Source organism: Narcine bancroftii, chromosome 1 (assembly GCF_036971445.1).
Source record: "Narcine bancroftii isolate sNarBan1 chromosome 1, sNarBan1.hap1, whole genome shotgun sequence".
Lineage (NCBI taxonomy): Eukaryota > Metazoa > Chordata > Chondrichthyes > Torpediniformes > Narcinidae > Narcine > Narcine bancroftii.
Window position 1 is genome coordinate 166,499,510 of NC_091469.1, and position 24,541 is coordinate 166,524,050.

The 24,541-nt window shown below is 45.6% G+C and overlaps 1 protein-coding gene across 5 annotated transcripts in view; it reads left to right on the top strand.

Moving 5' to 3' along the window:
• The window catches only part of LOC138735925 (nipped-B-like protein), a 1,086,099-nt gene that overhangs the window by 987,368 nt on the left and 74,190 nt on the right, over positions 1 to 24,541 (top strand). For all 5 annotated transcript variants that reach the window (XM_069884602.1, XM_069884605.1, XM_069884611.1 and 2 more), the window contains one exon: positions 16,323 to 16,416. In XM_069884602.1, coding sequence (XP_069740703.1) covers positions 16,323 to 16,416 — 94 coding nt within the window. The remainder of the gene's footprint in view (positions 1 to 16,322; positions 16,417 to 24,541) is intronic.

The window sequence follows — 24,541 nt, forward strand, 5'->3', positions numbered from 1 at the left end:
ATTCCCAGATTCGTCTGTTCTCCCTCAGAACCCGACCATTCACCGTGTACATCCTTTCTTGGTTTGTCCTTCCAAAATCAAACACCTCACACTTGTCTGCATTAAATTCCAACTACCATTTTTCAACCCATTTTTCCACCAGATCATTGATATAGATGACAAACAACAATGGTCCCAGCAACGATTCCGGAGGCACCTCTAGTCACAGGCCTCCAGTCTGAGAAGCATCATCCACCACTACTCTCTGGCTTCTCCCATCCAGCCATTGTCGAATCCATTTCACTACTTCACCATGAAAACTGAGTGTCTGAACCTTCCTGACTATCCTCCCATGTGAGACCTTGTCAAAAGCCTTACTAAAGTCCATGTAGTCAACATCCACAGCCTTTCCTTCATCAAATTTCCTGGTAACCTCCTCGAATAACTCTGTTAAGCACGACCTACCAAGGACAAAGCCATGTTGACTAGCCACAGGACCAGAGAACAGTACAGCACAGACCACTGCCCCTAGACCCAGCGATTCATGGGATTGGGGGCAAGATATTAATGTGGATTGAGAACTGGCTAGCAGATAGAAGACAGAGAGTTGGGATAAACAGCTCGTTTTCTGAGTGGCAGGCGGTGACCAGTGGGGTGCCACAGGGATCTGTACTGGGACCCCAGCTGTTCACAATTTACATTAATGATCTGGATGAGGGGATTGGATGTAATATCTCCAAATTTGCAGACGACACTAAGCTAGAAGGGGTTGTGTGCACGGAAGAGGGGGTCAGGAAGCTCCAGTGTGATTTGGATCAATTGGGGGACTGGGCAGATACATGGCAAATGAACTACAATGTGGATAAATGTGAGGTTCTCCACTTTGGTAATACAATCCAGAGGGCAGATTACTATCTGAATGGCAATAGATTGGAAGATGGGGAAGTGCAGAGAGACCGAGGGGTTCTTGTGCACCAGTCACTGAAGGCGAGCATGCAGGTACAGCAGGCGGTTAAAAAGGCAAATGGTATGTTGGCCTTCATATCAAGAGGGTTTGAGTATAGGAATAAGGATACCTTACTGCAGCTGTACAGAGCCTTGGTGAGACCCCACCTGGAGTATTGTGTGCAATTTTGGTCACCTTATCTAAGGAAGGATGTTCTTGCAATGGAGGGAGTGCAGAGGCGATTCACCAGGCTGATACCTGGAATGGCAGGAATAACATGAGGAAAGATTGCTCAAATTGGGGTTGTACTCGGTGGAGTTTAGAAGATTGTGAGGGGATCTCATAGAGACATAAAATTCTGGCAGGACTGGACAGAATGGATGCAGAAAGGATGTTTCCAATGGTGGGGGAGTCCAGAACCCGGGGCCATGGTTCAAGGATAATAGGCAAACCATTTAGAACTGAGATGAGGAGGAATTTCTTGACCCAGAGGGTGGTGAATCTGTAGAATTCATTGCCACAGAGAACAGTAGAGGCAGGTTCATTGAATATATGTAAGAGGGAATTAGATCTATTTCTTCAGTATAAGGGAATTAGGGGTTATGGAGAGAAGGTGGTGACGGGGTACTGAACTTTAAGATCAGCCATGATCTCATTGAATGGCGGAGCAGGCTCGAAGGGCCGAATGACCTACTCCTGCTCCTATCCTCTATGTTTCTATGATCTCTTAGAACACCTTCCAGTAATTTACATACTACTGACGTCAGGCTCATCGGCCTATAATTTCCATGGTTACTTTTCCAACCTTTTTTAAACAACGAAACAACGTGAGCTCTCCTCCAGTCCTCAAGCACCTCCCCCATGGCGAAGGACATTTAAAACATTTCTGCCAGAGCCCCTGCAATTTCTACACAAGCCTCCCTCAAGGTCTGACGGAATATCTTGTCAGGCCCTGGGGATTTATCCACCCTTATTTGCTATATGACAGCAAGCACTTCCTTCTCTTTAATCTGTTCAGGTTTCATGACCTCACTGCTCGTTTTCCTTACTTCCTTCGACCCTGTGTCCATTTCCTGAGTGAATACTGATGAAAAAAAACATTTCAGACCACTCCCATCTCTTTTGGGTCCATACAACGCCGACCACACTGATCTTCAAGGGCACCCATTTTGTCCCTGACTATCCTTTCACTCTAAAACCCTTAGGATTTTCCTTCACATCGTCTCCCAAAGCAACCTCGTGTCTTCTTTTACCCTTCCTGATTTCTTTCTTGAGATTTTTCTTATATTTTTTACACTCAGGTACCTCATTTGCTCTGTGTTGCTTATACCTGTTATGCACCTCCCTCTTCCGAACCAGATCCCCAATATCCCTCGAAAACGAAGGTTCCCTCTGCCTGCTAACTTCACCTTTAATCCTGACAGGAACATACAAACTCTGTATTCTCAAAATTTCACCTGTGAAGGTCCTCCACTTACCTCATACATCCTTGCCGCCTAAAAACAACTTATCCCAATCCACACATTCTAGATCCTTTCTCATTTCCTCAAAATTGGCCTTTTTCCCATTTAAAATCTCAACCCAAGGCCCAAACCTATCCTTCTCCATAATTATCTTGAAAATAATGGCATGATGACCACTGGAGCAAAATGTTCCCCTCCACATAATTTTGTTGCCTGTCCTGTCTCATTCTCCAATAGGAGATCCAGTATTGGACTCTTTCTCTAGTTAGTACCTCTATATATTGATTTAGAAACTTTCATGAATACTTTTGACAAAGTCCAAGCCGTCCAGCCTTTTTACAGGATGGGATTCCCAGTCAATGTGTGGAAAGTTAAAATCCCCGACGATCACACCCTTATGTTTCCTGCAACTGTCCACTATCTCTCTACAGATTTGCTCCTCCAATTCTCACTGACTATTGGACGGTCTATAATACAACCCCATGAGTGTGGTCATACCTTTCCCATTCCTCAGCTCCACTCATATAGCCTCAGTAGACGAGCCCTCTGGTCTGTCCTGCCTGAGCACAACTGGGATACTTTCCCTGATGAGCAATGCCACTCCTCCCCCTTTCATTCCCCCACACAGCCACCTCCCCCTCCCCAGGATATATCATGTCTAAAGCAACAGAAGCCTGGAACATTGATCTGCCAATCCTGTCCCTCTTGCAACCAAGACTCACTAAAGGCCACAATGTCTTATTCCTTGAGCCAATCCACACTCTAAACTCATCTGCCTTTCCTACAATAGATGCACCTGAGAATATTTCCAGCACGTTCAACCTGTTGACTTGCAATGGTACATGTAATTTTGACATTGTACCGTGCACACTACACAAAATGTGGAGTAAGAACCACACACACTCGCACACATACACGCGTACACACACAGTCGAGTCGAAGTCGAAGACCGATTTATTGCTTTGCCGATTCTGTTTATATTCACTCCCTGCCTCTAACAACAGGAGTTAGGTTGCAGGTGCAGCAGGTTATTAAGAAGGCAAATGGAATGTTGGCCTTCATCGCGAGAGGAATTGAATTCAGGAGTAGGGAGGTCATGTTGCAACTGTACAAGGTACTGGTGAGACCGCACCTGGAGTACTGAGTCCAGTTCTGGTCTCCATATTTGAGGAAGGATATACTGGCTTTGGAGACGGTCCAGAGGAGGTTTACTAGGTTGATCCCTGGGTTGAAGGGGTTGACTTATGATGGAAGATTAAATCGTCTAGGATTGTATTCGCTCGAGTTCAGAAGAATGAGAGGAGATCTTATAGAAACATATAGGATTATGAAGGGTATGGATAGGATAGATGTAGGAAGGTTTTTTGAGCTGGCCGGGGAAACGAAAACCAGAGGACACAGTCTCAAGATTCGGGGGAGTAGATTTAGGACAGAGATGAGGAAAAATAGTTTTTCCCAGAGAATAGTGAATGTTTGGAATTCTCTAACCAGGGAAGTGGTTGAGGCTGCCTCATTAAACATATTTAAAATTCGGTTAGATAAATGTTTACATGATAGAGGAATTACGGGATATGGGGAGAAGGCAGGTAGGTGGAGTTAGGTCATAAATTAGATCAGCCATGATCGTATTGAATGGCAGAGCAGGCTCGATGGGCCATTTTTGACCTACTCCTGTTCCTACTTCCTATGTTCCTATGACATTATCGCAGCGCCCGCCTCTAACTTGCTGGCATTCCTGCCATTGCCCGCTGTTTCCCACCATGCAGGAGGTCATGTGGGACGATGGCCATTGGTCCCTATGGGGTCCTCGCAATTGCCGCATTCACTGGCCATTTTGTGAGCGACTCGGTTCGCAGGCCATTACGTGACCACCGGCCCCCAGACCCGGCAATCGGAGTTTCCACTGCCACTTTGGGCTGCCTACCTCTGCATCACAGAGGCTGCTTCTCGATTGGCTGGCTAATGTCTCCATGGGCCGGTTTCAGGTAGTCAGGGGTGAAGGTTTCCTCTTTGCCAGTCATGTCCAATACATACATAGACTCATTATGCCTGATGTCTCTGTACAGCCCCTCATACTGCTATTGGAGGGGTGCCCTATGCACTCCCCTTCACACAAAAACATATGCACAGGTGTGCATGTCCTTGGGGATGAATGATTTGGGCTGATCATATGGAGGGGCTAGGGTATCCAGTATTTCCCTCACCTGTTTCAAGATTCTTGGCAGCGGCCAAGAACTCCCCCCGGGATTACCAAGGGTGCGCTGCAGACCATTTCTGCTACAAAGGCCTTTTTCGTCACGGTACATATCCCCAGAAAGACCCAAGGCAGTTCATCCACCCATTTGGGCTCCTTGAATTGGGCCTCTTGAGCCAGGCCATCAAGGCTGATGTTAAGTGTCTGTGAAACCACTCCACCAACCCGTTGGCCTGTGGGTGATGTGCTGTGGTTTGGTGGAGATGGGTTCCCAAACGTTTGGCCAGCACCACCCAGAGCCCTGAGGTAAACTGTGTTCCCCTGTCGGAGGTGATATGTTCCAGGACTTCGAACCTGGACACCCAGGTGTTGATTAGTACCCTGGCGCAGGTCTCCGTAGTTGTGTCGGCCATTGGGACCGCCTCAGGCCCCCTCATGGAGCGGTCAACCATAGTGAGGAGGTATCTCGCCCCGTGGGAAACTGTTAGCAGCCCCACAGTGACGTGGCTGGACCTACATCGTGCTGGTTCAAAAGCCTGGGGAGGTGCTTTAGTATGAGCTTGCACCTTGGACACCTTGGTCCACTGACTGACCTGTTTGTGGAGCCTGTGCCAGATGGACCTGCTGGCCACCGTCTTTACCGTAGTTCTGATGGCCGGATGCGCCAGATTGTACACTGCGTCGAACACCTTCCGTCTCCAAGCTGCCAGCATGATGGGGCGGGGTTTTCCGGTGGAGGCATCACAGAGAAGCATCTGGTTGCCAGCGGTGACGACGACATCCTCCAGCTGCAGCCCAGAATGTGCCGTCCCGTACGCCAGGATCTCAGGGTCATCATGTTATGGACTGGCTAGGGCTGAATAGTCTATGCCCTGGGATAGGTTGTGGACGGACTCGATGGCGGGGGGGAGAACGCATCAGTCTCCACGTGGCTCTTGCCAGCGATATGTTGGATGTCCATAGTGAATTCAGACACGTAGGAAAGGTGCCTGTGCTGCCTGACCAACCGCAGGGGCCTGTTTGTGGAAGGTGAGGGTTAATGGTTTGTGGTCTATGAAGGCCTTGAATTGTCTCCCTTCCAGAAAGTATCAGAAATGCCTGACCGCCAGGTACAGCGCCAATAGCTCAGGTGGCCAGAGGTGTGTGCTGAAAAAGGCCAGTGACTGCCATTGCCTGTCGATCAGCTGTTCGATGACTCCTCTGACCACTATGCTGGAGGCATCCACCATGAGGGTGGTCGGTGCCTCTAGCCTGGGGTAAGCCAGAAGGGTGGTGTTGGCCACAGCATCCTTTGCCTTCTGGAATGGCTTGGAGGCCTCCCCATTCCAGGTACTGTCTTTATTTTTCCCTGCCATGAGGGCGAAAAGGGAGCACGTGATCCGAGCTGCTGCCAGTATGAATCAATGGAAGAAGTTAATCATACTGGCAAACTCTTGCAGCCCCTTCACGGTGCGAGGTTTCGCGAACCGCCGAACAGCCTCCACCTTCTCAGGGAGTGATTTCTCCCCGTACCTGTCGATTCAATGCTCTAGGAAGTCAATTGTGTCCTATTCTAACTGACACTTGGTGGGGTTGATGGTCAGCCCGAACCCCAGCAGGCAGGTAAGTAGTTGGCTGAGGTGGGCTGAGTGCTCTGAATGGTCACAGCTGCCAATAAGGATATTGTCCAAGTAGATGAACACAAATAGGAGGTCCTGGCCCACCGCATCCATCAGCCCCTGAAAAGTCTGAGCAGCATTCTTTAGCCCAAAGGGAATCCTCATGAATGTGAACAGGCTGAAGAGGGTGATTATGGGTATGTCCTTGAGATGCACTGGGATCTGATGATAATCCCTTATTAAGTCGATCTTTGAAAACACCCGTTACGCTTGTAAGTTGGCAGTAAACTCTTGGATATGAGGCACAGGTTTTCTGTCCAGTGTGGTGGCCTCATTGAGGTGTCAGTAATCACCACACAGCCTCCATCCTCCTGCTGCCTTCGGTACTATGTGTGGGGTGGGACAGGGGCTGTCCAACCACTGCACTATCCCCAACTCCTCCATTTTTTTAAATTCCTCTTTGCGAGGGCAAGTTCTTTGGGAGGAAGGTGGCACTCCCTGGTGTGGAATGGGGAGCCCTTGGTGAGGTTGTGGTGCTTTACCCCGTGCTTTGGTTCTGCGGAGGAGAATTGTGGCACCGTGATTGTGGAGAACTCTGCCAGGATGTGTGTGTAGGTGTCATCAGACAATGTGACAGAGTTTAGGTAGTTTGGCTTCCCCCAGGGGCATCATTCGAAAAGTTCTGGCATGCACCAAACGCTGCCCTTTCAAGTCTATCAGCAGGCAGTGGGCGCGCAGGAAATCGCCCAGGAGCATTACCCCCACTGCAATGACAGTAGAAGTCCACTTAAATTGGTGGCCAATTAATCTCAGGGGAATGGTGCAGAAAACGCACAGGGTGGGTGGCATCGATGGGACATCACACCCCATCGTTGATGGCAATAATATGCTGGGTAGGGGGGTCCAGTTCCATTAGATGAGGGTCTCAAGCCCGAAACGTTGGTGATGTATCTTCACCTTTGCTACATAAAAGCACCGATTTTCTCCAGCATTTGTGTGTTTTTTTGTTGCTGACTGTGGCTGGGACTTGGCGATCTGTTCCACCGAGGGGTCATTTTCTTTCTTGACTCTCCAGACCATGTCCGCTTGGGCTGCGACTTTCCTTGGGTCACTGAAATCCTTGTCAGCAGGCAAAAGTCGGGTATCCTCAGCAGCCGCTCCAGGAAAATCTGCTCAAAGAGCAGGCAAGGCTTGTGCCCCTCGGCGAGTGCGAACATCTTATTCATGAGGGCAGGTGGGGCCCTGTCCCCTAAACCATCCAAGTGCAGCAGACGAGTGCTGTTCTTGCGCCATGATAGCCTGAAAGTGTGGGTTAGTAGCTTTTTGAGGGCACCGTACTTGCCTTGCTGCGGTTGCTGCCATAGGAGATCGGCAATCTTCTCTGCCGTGTCCTGCTCGAGCAAGCTTACTACATACTAATGGCGGGTGTTGGCGGCAGCGATCTGTCGAAGGTGGAACTGGGCCTTGGCCTGTTGGAACCACATGTGGCTGCTATGCCAAGAACATATAAATGTAAGAGCAAAAGAAATAGGAGCTGGAGTCTGACATCTTGCTCATCGAACCTGCTCCACCACTCATTAAGTTCATGGCTGATCTTATCCACTCAACTTCACCCACTTACCTCTTCCCCTTAACCCTTGATACTATTTTTTATGTAAAAATCTATCGAACTGAAGCCTAAATAAGTTTAATGAAATCACCTCAACTGCTTCCCTGGGCAGAGAATTGCACAGATACACGACTCTCTGGGAAAAACAGTTTCTCCTCATTTCCATCTTAAATCTACCCCTGAATCTTGAGCGTGTGTCCCCAGTTCTGGTCTCACCTCCCAGTGAAAACAATTTTCCTGCCTCTACCTTATCTATCCTGTTCATAATTTTATATGTTTCTATAAGATCTACTCTCATTCTTCTGAATTCGAGTGAGTGTAATCCCAGGCGATTTAGTCTCTCCTCGTAGGTCAACCCCCTCATCTCCAGGATCAACCTAGTGAACCTCCTCTGGACTGCCCCCAAGTCCAGTGAATTCTTCCTCACGTATGGAAACCAGAACTGCACCCAGTTCTCCAGGTCTGGCATCACCAGGACCTTGTACAGTTGCAGCATGACCTCCCTGCTCTTGAATCCAATTCCTCTTGGGATGAAGGCCAACATTCCAATTGCCTTATTAATAACTTGTTGTACCTGCAACCCAACTTCTTGCAATTCATGCACAAGCCTTCCCAAGTCCTTCTGCATGACAGCAGCCTGCAGTTTTTCACTGTTTAACTAATAATCTGGTCTTCTATATTTTTCTACCAAAGTGGATGACCTCATATTTACTAACGTTGTCCTCCATCTGCCAGACCTTTGCCCATTCACCTAACTTAACTCTATCCTTCTGCAGCCTCTCCACATCCTCTGTTCAATATGCTTTTCCAGAATTTAGTATCATCCACAAACTTGGCTACACGACCCTCTCTCCCCTCTTCCACATCATCAATGTAAATGATGAACAGCTGCGGGCCCAGCACCGACCCCTGCGGCCCCCCACTTACCACTGTCTGTTAATCAGAAAAACTCCCATTTATCTCGACTCTCTGCCTTCTGTCAGTTAACCAATCCTCAATCCATGCCAATATACTTCCCCTGACTCCATTCATCTGTACCTTATTGGTGTCTCCTGTGCGGCATCTTATCAAACGCCTTCTGGAAATCCAAATATACAACATCAACCTGTTCCCCTCTATCTACCCCACCCATTATATCCTCAAAGAACTCCAGCAAGTTTGTTAAATAAGACCTGCCCTTTCTGAATCCATGTGCATCTGCCTGATGGAACCCCTTTGTTCTAAATGTCTCACTATTTCATCCTTAATGACAGCTTCAAGCAATTTCCCGACTACTGACGTTACGCTAACTGGCCGATAGTTACCTGTCTTCTGGGCCTACATCCTTTTTTAAAAAGTGGTGTGACATTTACTGTCTTCCAATCTGCTAGGACCTTCCCTGAATCCAGAGAATTCTGGTAAATGACTACGAGCACATTGACTTTAACTCCCACCATTTCCCTCAGTTCCCTTGGATGGATCCCATCAGGACCAGGGGATTTGTCCGCTTTCAGTCCCATTAGTTTGCTCATCACTACCTCTTTAGTACCAATTATTTTATCGAGGTCCTCACCTCCCTTCTCATCCCTATCACCACTCTTTGGCATGTTGGACATGTCTTCCACCATGAAGACTGACAGAAAATATTTCCTCATTGTTCAATATCAATCCCCCTCTCTCATCTTCTAAGGGACCTATGTTGACTCGTCACCCTCTTTCTTTATAAAATTTATATTTTGTGTTAATTTACCCTCATGATCCTTCTTCCCTTCCCTTATTTCCCATTTAATTGTCCTTCGTTGCCTTTTAACGTTTTCCCAATCCTTCTCTTGGCATCCTACTCTTGGCTACTTTGATTTTAATTTTATACTTTCCTTCATTTCCTTAGTTAACCAAGGCTGACTCTTCCCTCTCTGACTGTCCTTATTTTTAACGAGAATATATTTTTGTTGAACACTGTGAAAAATCTCTTTGAAAGTCTAACACTTTTCCTCAACTGTTCTGCCAACCAGCCTGTGCTCCCAGTCCACACTGACCAATTCCTCCCTCATCCTGTTGTCGTCTCCCCGTCCAAGCACAATACTCTAGTTTTAGATCTAACTATTGCACCCTCCATCTGGATGAGAAATTCAATCGTACTATGATTGGTTAATTTTACCTATCTCGTTGCACGATACTAGATCTAAAATAGCATTCTCCCTTGTTGGTTCCTTAACATGCTGCTCAAGGAAGCTATCACGGACACATTCTATGAAGTCATCCTCCAGATTCCCTCGACCAACTTGATTTTCCCAATCTACGTGGAAGTTAAAGTCCCTCACGACAACTGCCATTCCGTTCTACATGCCTCAGCTCCCTCTCGGTTAATGGCCTGTGCTACTGTGCTATTGTTATTTGGTGGGCGATGGACAACGCCCACCACTGATATTTTCCCTTTACTATTCTTAATCCCTACCCAGATGGACTCAACATTCTGCCCCTTAGACCTCATTATTGTCCTGATCTCATCCTTGATTAAGAGTAATCCTTGATTACCTTCCTGTCTATCTTTTCGTACTACTTGATACCCTTGAATATTTAATTCCCAATCACGCCCACCTTGCTACCATGTTTCTGTGAGGCCACTAAATCATATGCCTGGGGTCTGATGTGCTCCTCAAGTTCACTAACCTTGTTTCTAATGCTACGGACATTCAGATAAAGAGTCCTGCCCAATCTCATTGCCCTTTTAGAATCTCGTGACCTCAGCATCCTTTGCTTTTGACTTTTCTGCCCTCGATTTTTCTTTTTCTCTTTTGTAACGTTGGCAACTTGAGCAAGACCATGTGGAGAACTGCATGGCCGGTCACCTTTGGATTTAACTTCTGGTTGGACCTGTCAGGGTCACCAGTGTACCATGTGCACTACACAAAGTGTGGACTAAGAATGACACGTACACAGTCGAATCGAGGTCGAACACTGATCTGTTGCTCTGTTAGCTTTGTTTATAGTCACCCCTGACGACAGGACTGACATCATTGCAGCACCGGCCTCTGACTGGTGTCCCGCTGCTTCCAGCCGTGTGGAAGGTCATACGGGACAACGGCCGTTGGTCCCTGCAGGTCCTTGCGATCTTCGCATTTGCCAGCCATTTTGTAAGCCGTGTTGCGACTCTGTTCACTGGCCACTACAACTTCATCTTTTCCCTCCTCCACTCCTCTATCTGCTCTGGCCCTCTGGTTCCCCTCCCCCTGCAAATCTCGTTTAAACCCACTGGAGCAGCACTAGCAAACCTTCCCACACGGATTTTAGTCGCCCTTTAGTTTGGATGCAAACCTTTCACCTTCTCTGGAAGGGAGACCAATGATCCAGAAACCTGAAGCCCTCCCCTGCACCAGGTCTTTAGCCATTTGTTATCCTCCTATTTTTAACCTCACTTGCACATAGAATGGGTAGCAATCCTGAGATCACTACCCTGAAGGTCCTAGCACCTAACTCCTTTAACTCTCCTTGCAGGACCTGCTCACCCTTCCCACCCACATCATTTGTCCCTATATGGACGCTGCTCACTCTCCCTCCTGAGAATGCTGTGAACTCAATCTGAGATACCTCGGACCCTGGCACCAGGGAGGCAACATACCTTTGGGGATACTCGATCTCTTCCACAGAACCTCTTATTGTCCCATTGACTATAGAATCCCCTATCACTACAGCTCAGTTCTTTTCCTCCCTCCCCTTCTTGACCACAGGACCAGACTCCATGCCAGAGATCTGATCTCCATGGCTTGTCCCTGGTAGGTCCCTCCCAACAGTATCCATAATGGTATACTTGTTTAGAGGGGCACAGCCTGCCTGTACCTTTTTCTGCACTTGACTGTTGCCCACCTACCCTCCTCCTGCCCCCTAGATGTGACAGTGTGCCTGTGACCCCCTCTGCCTCCCGAATGATCAGAGTTCATCCAACTCCAGTTCTAATTCCTGAACTCAGCTTGTCAGGAGCTGCAGCTGGATGCACTTCTCGCAGATGAAGTCGTCAGGGATACTGCAGGTCTCCATAATGACGCATAATTTGCAAGAGTAGCATTCCCCTATCTTTACGTGGACAAAGTAGATGTAAAAAGTTGGCTTCACATAGAGGGAGAGTCTAGGTCAAGAGGGCACAACTTTAGGATTTAAGGGTACCCGCTTAGAGCAAAGTTGCAGGGGAATTTCTTTAACCAGACAGTGTTAAAATCTATGGAATTTATTTCCACAGGCAGTTGTGGAGGCTGGGTCATTGGGTGAATTTAAGACCAAGATTGAAAGGTTCTTGATATCAAAAGTTATGGGGAGAAAGCCGGGCAGTGGGGCTGAGTGGGAAAATCAAGCTACCTGTAATAAATGGTGGGCCTTAGGGAGTTGTCACAAACTTTTTTATACAGTGAGTGGTGGGTGACTGGAATGCAATGGGATGGTGGTGGAGGCTGGAACAATAGGCCCTCCTAAAACCTTAGGCATGTAGATGTAAACAAATAAAGGGTTATGCATGTGAGATGGGGAAAATACTTTTGTGGAGTAGGGTCACATGAGTCGTCACAATATTGTGGGTGGAGGGCCTGGACTATCATGTTCTGTGTATAAATGGGTAAATGATCTGAGAATGTTTCCAGTACCAGAGGACAGATTGAAAGAGAAAAAAGGTTGTGAGCAGCCATTTTACACATCTTAATTATCTGAAGCTCACTGCTGCTCAGGGAAGGAAACGGTTAGACCATTGTAAATAGAATTTAGTTGAAACTTCAGAATGATCTCTTAAGCCACACATTCATCTACATTCTGTTCTCTGCAGAGATTGGAGAGAAAAGAGGACGCTTTACTGAAAGATGGCGCCTCAAGGCTTCCTCTGCTATTAGGTCTATTATAGTGTGAGAGGGTGATTCCTGGCAGTTGTTTGAACACAAGCCATGACACTTCCTCAGAACAGAAGAGATAGGAGTAGGTCAATCTCTGCAGGAGTAGGCCCTTCTCCATACGAGTAGGCCATTCTCTGTAGCAATAGGCTGCTCTCTGTAGGAGTAGGCCATTCTCTGTAAGAGTAGGCTGTTCTCCATGGGAATAGGCCATTCTCTTTAGCAATAGGCCATTCTCTGTAGGAGTAGGCTGTTCTCCATGGGAATAGGCCATCTCTTTAGCAATAGGCCATTCTCTGTAGTAGCTTGTTCTCCATGGGAGTAGGCCATTCTCTGCAGGAGTAGGCCCTTCTCTGTAGGAGTAGGCCATTCTCTGTAAGCGTAGGCCCTTTTCAATAGGAGCTGGCTGTTCTCTGTAGTAGCTTGTTCTCCATGGGAGTAAGCTGTTCTCCGTAGGAGTAGGCCGTTCTCCATAGGAGTAGGCTGTTCTCCAAGGTAGTAGGCCGTTCTCTGCAGGGGTAGGCCGTTCTCTGCAGGAGTAGGCTATTCTCTGCAGGAGTAGGCCGTTCTCTGCAGGAGTAGGCCATTGTCCATGGGAGTGGGCTGTTCTCTGCAGGAGTGGGCCGTTCTCCGCAGGAGTGTGCCGTTCTCCACAAGAGTAGGCCATTCTCCGTAGGAGTAGGCCCTTTTCAGTAGGTGTAGGCTGCTCTCTGTAGTAGCTTATTCTCCATGGGAGTAGGTGTGGGCCATTCAAGCCTGTTCGGCCATTGAATTAAGATCATGGATGATGTGGCCGTGAACTCAGCTCCATTTCATGAAGCATCTTCACTCTGTCCACATCAGTGACAGGGATCTCCCAGTGGCCGACCACTTCAATTCTGTGCCCCATTCCTACACTAACATGTCTATCCATGGCCTCATGCACTGTCAAACTGAAATCACCCGTAAGTTGGAAGAGCAACGCCTTCTCTTCTGCCTGGGAACTCTCCGACTGGATGGCAATATATAAGAACATAAGAAATAGGTGCAGGAGTCAGCTGTCCGGCCCGTCGAGCCTGCTCTGCCGTTGAATATGATCATGGCTGATCTGATCATTGACTCAACTCTACCTACTGCCTTTTCCCCATTGACTTTTCCCATTTCTGCTACACATCTCCCCGTTTCCCCTCTGTCTTCTTTCCTCCAGCTCTCCACACCCTTCCCTCTCCATTCACAGAGCCATCCACTCCTCTCCTTATTTGCTTTTGTGCCCTCCCTCCCTTATCCAGCAGGTTATGGGTGTGAGGAAGGGAAGGGTTAGATTCATGTGGAGAAGGTTTCTATAGATCAGCACAGCGTGGGCTGAAGGGCCTGTACTATGTAGTAATGTTCTGTAAAATTTAACAGGAGGAAGTCATTTCAGATCCTTGAGCTGCTCAGTGATTCAGACTGGAAATGGCTAATCCATTCCTATACATTATTCCCAGTGTCTAATTTACATATCTCAATTCCATTGTGCAAGCAAGTTCATTTTTCCGTCTTAAAAGTTCCACTTAATTCGCCAATCCTCATAGATTTTCAGGTGGTCTCTCATAAATTAATAAAATCTGAGAGCAGCCCAAGGTCATGTTCGGGCTGTGTCTTTAACCAGTCCTGAAATCCATCAATGAGGTCTTCAGATCCTTTCATCCAATGTATGCCTCAATCCAGGGGTAGAGTTATGTCTGCACAGAGATAATCCATCCACTCTTGGGGTTTGGGGTGCGCTTGGATATAGGACAGATTCCGTGGATAGTTTTAACTTGAATTCCTGGGACGGGATTGTTCCAATCTTGGTTGGAGATTATTGTCGTGTCATCATGTGTTAAAGCTGAATTTTTCCACTGGAATCTGTGAAACCACATCTTGGAAGGAATGCAAGGATCCAGAAAAGGAGAAACAATTTGACTGGATGTTACTGGGGATGGGGACTTTCCGCTATATGGTAGTCTGGAGCTTACCTTTGGTCCCTAACCAGTAAATTGATTGGATGATTTTGAACATGTCCATGATTAATTTCCATGGGGAAAAATTGAGGGAAGCTGTTCCCATGTACAGATGCTTCAGTGATTTAAAAGTTTGGATAAAAAGAATAATTTTTCCTCACAGAGAGTATTTTTTAAATTTAGACATACAACACAGTAACAGGCCCTTTTGGCCCACAAGCCTGTGCCGCCCAATTACGCCCTGTATGTTTTTGAATGGTGGGAGGAGACCGGAGGAACGTACAAACTCCTTACAGACAGCACTAGATTCAAACCCCTGTCACTGATGTGTAACAGCATTGCACTAACCGTTACGATCTGGATTTTGCTGCTTGTATCAGTGAGCAACTATGGCACAGTTAGCAGAGAGGGACCTTAACTGCCGGTGTGTCTGAGTGAAGTTTACACTACCCTCTGTGTGGGTTTCCTTCAGCTGTTTCTGGTTCCTACCCCATCCTAAGATGTGCCCGTTGTTAGGTTAAATTTTCATCAACATGTGAGTGAGTTGTAGAACTTGGGAAGTTGATGGGAATTTGGGGAGAATAAACAGGATTATTGTGGGATTGATGGGCAACGTGGACACAAGGGCCTGTTTGTGTCATGTACAACTCTGGTGGGAATGGTCAATCAGAGCTTTCAAGGAGAGAATTGACTGGACACCTTAGAAAGATCAATTTGCAGAGCTGTGTGAACAGTACAAGTAATGGGAGTAATCAAACTCTTCTCCTGGAAATCGATAGATACTTAATGGGCTGATTGGCCACTTCCTTGGCATGACTGTTTAGTGATTCTTACCTGATGGACCAGGGCAAGAATTGTGTGTATTCTCACAGCATTTCTTATTGCTTTTTTAAAGGATGTGTTGGCATTGGAGAGAGTCCAGAGAATGATCCCTGGAGTGAAAGACTTGTCACCAAAGGAGCATTTTCTGGCTCTGGGACAGTACTCACTGGAGTTTAGAAGAATGAGGGGAAATTGAAGCAGACTGAATATTGCAAGGCCTGGATAGCATTAGAGGATGTTTCCTGTGGTGGGGGAGTCTGGGACCAGAGGGTGCAGCCTCAGAAACAAGAACGTCCCTTTGGAACAGAGGTGAGAAGGGATTGGTGAATCTGTGGAATTTGTTGCTGTGGAGATCAAGTCATTGGGGATATTTAAGATTGAGGTAGTTAGGTTCTTCATGACGAAGGGAATAAAGGATTATGGCGAGATGGCAGGAGAAAGGGGTTGAAAAGGTTAGTAGATCAGCTATGATGGAATGGTGGGGCAGGTGATGGGCTGACTGGCCTAATTCCACTCCTCTGACTTGTGGTCATTTTCTCGAGAAATGTGATGCAAAACAAAGCAGCCCTTATCCCCTCAATCTACAGATTCTTCCAAACCAACTGAGCTACAAAACCTTCCCAATGTCCCAGGTCTGGCTTTTGTAAAATGTTATTCTCTGCAGTATCACAAATACTGGCATTTAACATTGCTGATCTTCCATATTTTTTTATTCTCCAGTTCACAGTAACAACTTGTTTATGTGAATATTTAACTTTGTTCACTTTGAACAATGCGAGTAAACATTTGGTGCTGCCGTCGAGCGGAGTCCATTCGATGATGTATCATGTATATAATGAATATTAAGAGTTGGTCTGTTTAGTACTTTTGTGTAATGGTCTTCATCTTGTTTTCTGACAGGTCGTACAGCATTGTGTGAGCTGTCTGGGAGCTGTAGTGAACAGAGTAACTCACAACTACAAGTTTGTCTGGGCCTGTTTCAATAGGTATTATGGTAAGCAGGCTTAATGAACCAGAGGTTCTCCTCAGTAGCATATGTATGGTCAGTGCAGTAACATTTGCACCTTATTCAGCCAAAATTAATTTCAGCAGATTCAAATATCCTTCTGTCAATCATATTTTGGTCATTTATATTATGGTTTTTTAATTCCATTCTGACCTATGAACTGATGTTTCTGCTCGACCCAAGCTGTTTCCCAGCCTCCTGCATCTAATTTCATCAATTTATCCTTTTATTTCTTTGTTCCTCGTGCTTCTCAAGCTTTGCTCATCTGCTGTTCTACTCCTGGCCTCAACTTCCCATGTACTTTGTTATCTGTGAGGGGTAGCAGTGCAGACTTCCTGCAAGTAACAGGATACCTCTGGGTTCTCTCTTTGCCTGGTACGCCCCCAAAGAAGCATAAATGTGCCTAGAATTCCTTTCCTTCCCTTTGTTATTTTAAAAAGAGATTGTCATCCACTTTTCCACTCTAATTGAGCAGTTTTAAGTGGAGATTTGGAGCAGTTGAAGTTGCTGTCGAAAGTCATAGCTTGATTGATTCGTACACCAGAGAAGCCTTCAGTTTACTGAGTCAACCGACCATTGTCCATTCCACTCGAAACCTTTCATATTCCCATTCCAACTCTTACCCTCAGGCTCTACCCTCATCAACTCACCAGGAGAATTTACAATGGCCTATTAACTTCCATGTCTTTGGTATAGGGGAGGGAAATGAGCATCTGGAGGGAAGCTCAAGCAGTTACCAAGAAAACGTGCAAACTCCAGATAAATTGCACCAGAGCTCAGGATCGAACTCTGGTCAGTGGAGCTACTAGGTACGATCTGCACTTGGAACCATTCCCTCTGACTTGATTTAAAACGGCGCATATTGTTAACTATTTAGTCCTGTGAATTTGTCAATTTCATTCTCTTTATTTGCTTTACATTTTAGTTAGCGCAACACTATTACAGCGCCAGCACCCCAGGTTTGAATCCACCACTGTCTGTAAGGATTTCCTCCAGGTGCTCCACTTTCCTCCCACATTCCAAGGACATGTAGGGTTGGCAGGTTAATTGGTCACTTTGGTGTATTTGGGCAGCATGGGGCTCTTGGGCCAAAGGGCCTGTTACCATTGCTGTATCTCTAAATTAAAATGAATGATCTGAAGTGTCAAATCTAATCAACCTTTAGTTTCCCTCATAGCCTTGAAGTCTTTAGTAAAATGATGCCTTTGCCTTGGTTAAATTGGACCTTTTCTCGATTGTATCACTGGGCAGAGGTTTGATTTTCCACCATCTGTTTTACCAAAAGAAAGCTTTTCACCATATCTTAGTTGAAGTGACAAGAAGCAATTCAATTAAAAATTTCAAATCCATCCTGATTCTGTAATATTAATAATTGCACGCATTATCAACTTGGCATATTCACCTAATCCTGACCATATCACTGTCAATTTTCAAGGTCGTTCCTGCTCTTCTATTTCCTCACAGTAAAACATTTGTGCTTGTTTCTGTATCCTTGCAAGCTTCTCACACCCCCTTTCTGTAGGTCTTAGTTTATCTCCTTTAACAGTTCTTTATCCCAGTTGCCTGAATTTTGCATTTCTAAATAACTTTTTAGTTTTGCTCTATGTTCTTAATTTCTTTAATCATCCATGGTTATTATTTATGCAAGTAGGCTGTTTTTTCCTCAGGGGTATCAAGTGGTTTGATATCACACTGATATAATTTTTCATAGTATTTGCAGATTTACACATTTTTGTGGCTAAACTCTCAATCTATGGAGGTCAGCAAATCAAGAACCATGGTTGCCATTTTGCATTTAGTTGCTTTGAACTTAATCATGTTATAATCGCCATGAGATAAATGTTCATGTATTGTTAGGGTGGTAACTCAATCCGGCATATTGCTCATTATTTAATCTTCTTTTGGTTTGTCTAATTGCTTCTGGGGCATCATGTTGCAGAATGGATCCTGAATATATTAAAGAAATTCTGCCCTGAGCTAGTCTGCTTATCCAAACCTATAGGAAAGTTAAAATCCCATCTTAAAACCACAGATCTTTGTTCCATGTGGATCTCAATTCTACAATTTGTGCATTTTAACACTTATGCCACTGGGGGCCTCCATATAGAGCTTGAATTTTTTTGTTTTTTTTTAATTTGGTGATCAGCAATATGGTTAATTTTGGTTGTTAAAAACCGTCAGCATCAACTTTTGGTATTTTTCGGTCACTCTAACCTCAACTGAATCAAAATGAAAATAAAAGTCATGGCTGATGTGATATCTCTGTGCACTGATTCTGCAAGCTACATGGTGAAGCTGTTCTGAGATTTGAAATCTGCTTACCCTGATTGTAGACAGGGCGTCTGCTCCTTGCTGCAGTGGTTAATGCGCAGCCTTCTGAGGGAGTCATGGATTTTGTCATTCCTACAGATTCTTGCTTCAGTGCTCAGGCATCTGTCAATATAGTCCGTTCTGGGGTCTGTTAGGAGATGGATTATGGGTGGCACACTTAGCACAACACTGTTACAGCGCTAGTGACCAGGGTTTCAATCCAGAACTGTCTGTAGGTAGTTTGGACGTTCTCCCTGTGCCTGCATGGGTAACTCAGGTTTTCTCCCACCCTTCAAAAATGTATTTTGTTATGGGTCAATTGAATAAAATTGGGTGTGCGGCACAGGCTTATGAGGCAAAAGGACCTGTACTGTGCTGTATGTCTAAATTTTAAATTAAAATGTGATTTCAGTTGTGGCAATAACTGGTTGATGAACATTGACTAAAACTGGAAGATGCTTGAATATTTAAGACCCATTTACAAAATTTCTGTGGGGTGGCACACCTACTGGACCTTCAGGCTGAACATCTTCAACAAAACCTTACATGAGAACAATCGCACCTTCTGCTTCTTTATTCCATTGCTAGCCAGGATTTTGCTTTCATGGATTTCTTGTGCCTCTTACCAGTGTACCTCACAGGCAAATGGCCATGGCCAATAGCCTGTGTGCACATTTTGAAACCCACGCAATGTATGGACTATATATTCTGCATGGTTTCCAATGATTTACAGGAGCTAAGTAAGGATGTTTTTTTCATAGTTAAATCTGAAAAATCGAAACCAATTTATAGCCAACTCACTAACCTTTTTTAATTCTATGGGAGAAGCCACAGTCTGGAAGCCTGTGACTAGTGGTGTGCCTCAAGGATCAGTGCTGGGTCTACTGTTGTTTGTCATCTAGAGCATTGATCTGGATGATAATGTGGTGAATTGGATCAGCAAGTTTGCAGTTGACACTAAGATTGGAGACGTTTTGGACAGTGAAGAAGATTTTCAAAGGTTGCAAAGGGATCTGGATCGGCTGGAAAATGGCCAATGGAATTTAATTTTTTTAAAATTTTAGACATAGAGCATAGTAACAGGCCCCTTCAGTCCACGAGCCCATGCTGCCCAATTGACCTACAACTCCCATATATTTTTTGGAGGGTGGGAGGAAACCAGAGCACCCAGAGGAAACCAATGCAAACATGGAGAGACCATATAAACTCTTAGACAGCGCCAGATTCAAACCTGGGTCGCTGGCGCTGAAATAGCTTCACACTAATCGTTACACTAACTGTTCCACTTATGTGAGGGGTTGCATTTTGGAAGGTCAAACCAAGGTAGGACACACACAGTAAATGGTCGGGCAGTGAGGAGTGGGGTAGAAGAGAGGGATCTGGGAATACAGATACGTCATTCCCTGAAAGTGGCGTCGCAGGTGGACAGGGTTGTAAAGAGAACTTTTGGCATCTTGGCCTTCATAAATCAATATATTGAGTGCAGGAGTTCAGATATTATGGTGAGGTTTTATAAGAAATTGGTGAGGCCAATTTTGGAGGATTGTGCGCAGTTTTGGTCACCAAACTACAGGAAAGATATCAATAAGACAGAAAGAGTGCAGAGAAGATTTACTAGGATGTTGCCTGGACTTCAAGAATTGAGTAACAGGGAAAGGTTAATCAGGTTAGGACTTTATTCCCTGGAGCGTAGAAGAATGAGGGGAGATTTGATGGAAGTAAATCACAAAATTCTGTAGATACTGTGCTTGAAGTAAAAAACATACGATGCTGGAGAAGCTTCAGCAGGTCAAACAGCGGCCTTTATGTAGCAAAAGTAAAGGAACAGAACTGACGTTTCGGGCTTGAGCCCTTCATCACCGTATGAGAAAATGCCAGCAAGCGTCCAGTCAAAAGAGTTGGGGGGGGGGCAATGGCTAGAGATGATAGGTGGAGAAAGGAGTGAGGGGACAGCAGCAGTGAGGGGGTGGGGGGGTGCCTGGATGGGTAGATGAACTGGAAAGACAGGTGAAGGGGGAGGGGAAAGAAAAGGCAAACAGGTCCAGAGGAATACGAAATCATAAGGGGTAAAGTTAGAGTAAACGCAAGCAGACTTTTTCCACTGAGGGGAGGTGAGATACAAACCAGGGAAATGGGTTATGGGTGAAGGGGGAAAAGTTGAGGGAAAACATTAGGGAGAACTTCATTCAGAGAGGGGTGGGAGTGTGGAACGAGCTGCCAGCTGAGGTGGTGAACGTGGGCTCAGTTTTGAAACTGAAGAAGAATTTGGACAGGTCCATGGATGGGAGGGGGATGGTCCGGTTTCAGGTCACTGGATCTAAGTTCAGCATATCCGAGAAGGCCCAAAGGGCCTGTTTCTATGCTGTCGTCTTCTATGGTTTGAGACCATTTGCCTGCTTGTAGCTGATCTGCTGTTCAGATGATCACACCTGATCCAACACCACAGCACTGATGATACTAACCATGTGTTCCAAGATTCTTTAATATCTAAGAATCCATCAGTGTGTCTTGAATGTACTCAGCAACTGAGCTTTGACAATCTTCTTGCATTCTGAATTCCAAATATTCGCTAACTATTTGGGGGAAAAGCAAATCCTCAACTGTATCGTAAATGGCCCATCCTGGTTCCAGACACCTCAATGGTCAAAATACTGTTTCTGCATCTATCCGTAAGAATAGATGTGTTTCAAAGGTTGGGGAAGCTGTCATTGTTCAATATCTAGGTTAGATAAGGACCCTTTGGTCCAGATTGGGCAACAGTTTTTTCCCCCCAAGCCATCAGGTTCCTGAATTCCCAGAACAGATGTGGATAAGGTACTGTGGATTTTTACTGTATACGTTTTAATATTTCAGAGTGTTTAACTTCTATTCTAACTTGTATTGATGTAAATCTGCTTCGTGGTCCTGGAGAAACGCTATCTCGCTTTTACAGTGCGAGCATGGGATGAACGAGAGTGATTCATTCAGCAGCTTCAGTTGATGTGAATAGATCTGTCTGAGCAAGAGCTCAATATGTGTCTGATAATCAATCTTGGTCATAGTTTCAGTAGCAGTTGAGGCCATTCTTCACCCCCACATAGAGCAGGTGACTACTTGTCCTCCAATGTCAAGGACTTTTCTCTTAAGACTAAAGCCCAACAGTTCATTGCTTGGGACAGTTACCAGGCTGTTGTACATTAATGTTTGACATTTTTAGGGGCCTTTGTCATTTGGAGTGCATTACTGATGTTTTGCTGCTCTTTTCAGGGCATTCTAAGTGGACCAGCACAGACAGAAACTCAGGCTGTGCTGGCTTCTCCAAGTGCTCTCGAGTTTTGTGGACATGGAAGTGGTGATGGAAGTCCTTAGCTCGATTGAGCATCAGGATTCTGCTTTTGGCTAGAGCAAGCCAATGAGGCGGAGCATGGCACATGGGCACTGCTACCTAGGCATACCTGAAAGTTTCCACGAGCAATTCACTCAGTCTTGTTTTAGTTCCAGTGTTCTGGTTGTAGATGCGGGTTCGATTTTAATATTTAAGAGAAATTTAGGCATGTATATGGAAGGGAGAGGAATGGAGGGCTATGGACTGAGTGCAGGTCAGTGGGACTTGGGAAGAAAAAGTGGCTTGGCACAGACTAGAGGGGCTGAGGTGGCCTGTTTCTGTGCTGTAATTGTTCTATGGTTTCATGTCGTGCTGGAAAGTTCTGGGGCAGTCAGGAATATGCTTTGTATGAAGTCTGTCCATTGTCAGCAATTGACAGCTCTATGGGGATTTTCAAATCGGCCACCAAACCATATATCAGTCATATTTATCACCCATAAAACCTGATGGCTTGGCCCTGGCTTACCAGGGTAAAAATCTTCAGAATGTTGAAAAACAGAAAGAAAATGTCACGATATTCTCTGGAAAACTACTTCAGAAGAAGGAGGCAGACTCTTGACGTTGTTCTAGCTTTCTATCTGAATAGCAGGAAAACTGGAGAAGTACTCTATATCCAGTTCAATGACCAGCCACTCGCCCGTAATTCAACTCCAAACATGGTGGTATTGAAATGATTTCATCTTACATCAGCGAGGCTTTCCCATCGTGTCTTTATTTTCCCTGATCACTGGATCACACACCTCTGATTTCCCCTTCCTGAAGTCAACACTCAGCACCTTGGTTTTGCTGATATTGGAGACAAGGTCGTTGTTTGTGCATTCAGCCAAGTTTTCAATCACCCTCCTGTATGCCGACTCATCCCCTTTTTTATACAAACATGGTGGTCTTGTCATACTGAGCCACACAGTCATAGGTGTACAGCGAGTTGAGCAGGGGGCTAAGATCATAGGTCCTCCAGTACTGATGGTGATTGTGGAGGAGATGATCTTACCAGTCCTCACTGATTGTGGTCTGGAGGTGAAGAAATCCAGGATCCAATGACACAGTGGGGTGTCGAATCCCAGGTCTTGGTGTTTGCTGATCAGTTTTGAGGGGATGATGGTGTTAAATACCGAACATGTAGTCAATAAAGAACATCTTGATTGTGCATCTTTGCTGTCCAGGTGTTCCAGAGATTGTGTACAGCCAGTGAGATGGCATCTACTGTAGATCTGTTGCTCTGGTAGGTGAATTGGATCGGATCCATGTCGCTGCTCAAAAAGGAGCTGATATGTTTCAACACCAGCCTTTCAAAACACTTCATCACTGCTGTTGTGAATGCCACTGGTCAATGGACGTTGAGGCAGGGTACCACACTCTTCTTGGGCACCAGTACAATTGATGCCTGTTCGAAACAGGAGGGTATCACATCTTGCTAGAGTGAGATGTTGAAGATATCCGTGAGTATGTTGGCAAGTTGGTCAGCAAAGCCTTTTAATACTCAGCTGGGTACTTCATCTAGACCAGATGCTTTCCTCGGATTCACTCTCCTGAACGCAACCTGCTCATCATCCTTGGACGTGGAGAGGAGAGGATCAGCAGGAGGCATGGGAGTGTGCAGTGGTGTTCCTTCCTTCTTCTTTTGGTCAAATCGAGAGAAGGCCACATAAAGTTCATCTGGGAGTGAAGCTTTTCCGTCTCCTGTCCCGGATTTGGTTTTGTAACAGGTTATGTCATTTAGGCCCTACCACAGCTGTCAAGTATCCTTCATTGTTTCCATTTTTGTCCAGAAACTCTTTACAACCATAGAACATTACAGCACAGACAGCCCCCTTCCATCCTTTTAGTCTGTGCCAAACCTTTTTTTTGCCCAGACCCACTGACCTGCACCCAGTCCATAACCCTCCATACCTCTCCCATCCATACACCTGTCCTTATGCTTTTTAAATTTAAAACTGAGCCCACATTCACCACTTCAGCTGGCAGCTCGTTCCACACTCCCACCGGTCTCTGTGTGAAGAAGTTCCCCCTAAATTTTTCCCCTTTCACCCTTAACCCATGTCCTCTGATTTGTATCTCACCCACCCTCAGAGGAAAAAGCCGACCTACATTTACTCTGTCTGTCCCCCTCATCATTTTAAATACAGGCAGACCCTGCATCACACGGTTTTGAAAAGCGCAGGTTTTGATATAATGTGGTTTGAAATTTCTGAGCTGAAGTTTTAAATTTGTACTGTTAACGTTTTACTGTTATTCCTACTTAAATGACCTCAATACTTTGCAAGTGTCTAATTTAAAATGTAGACGCTGAGCTGTGGAATAGAGAGGGTTAAGTGGCTGTGTTGAAAATAATTGCTGTCCCTGCTGTGCTGCTTTACATTGAGGGCAACCTGGGTTTTTCCATCTCTGCTCTGATTTGGCAGGATTGAGTCCCAGTCCACAGTTTGCTGCTTGTTTCAT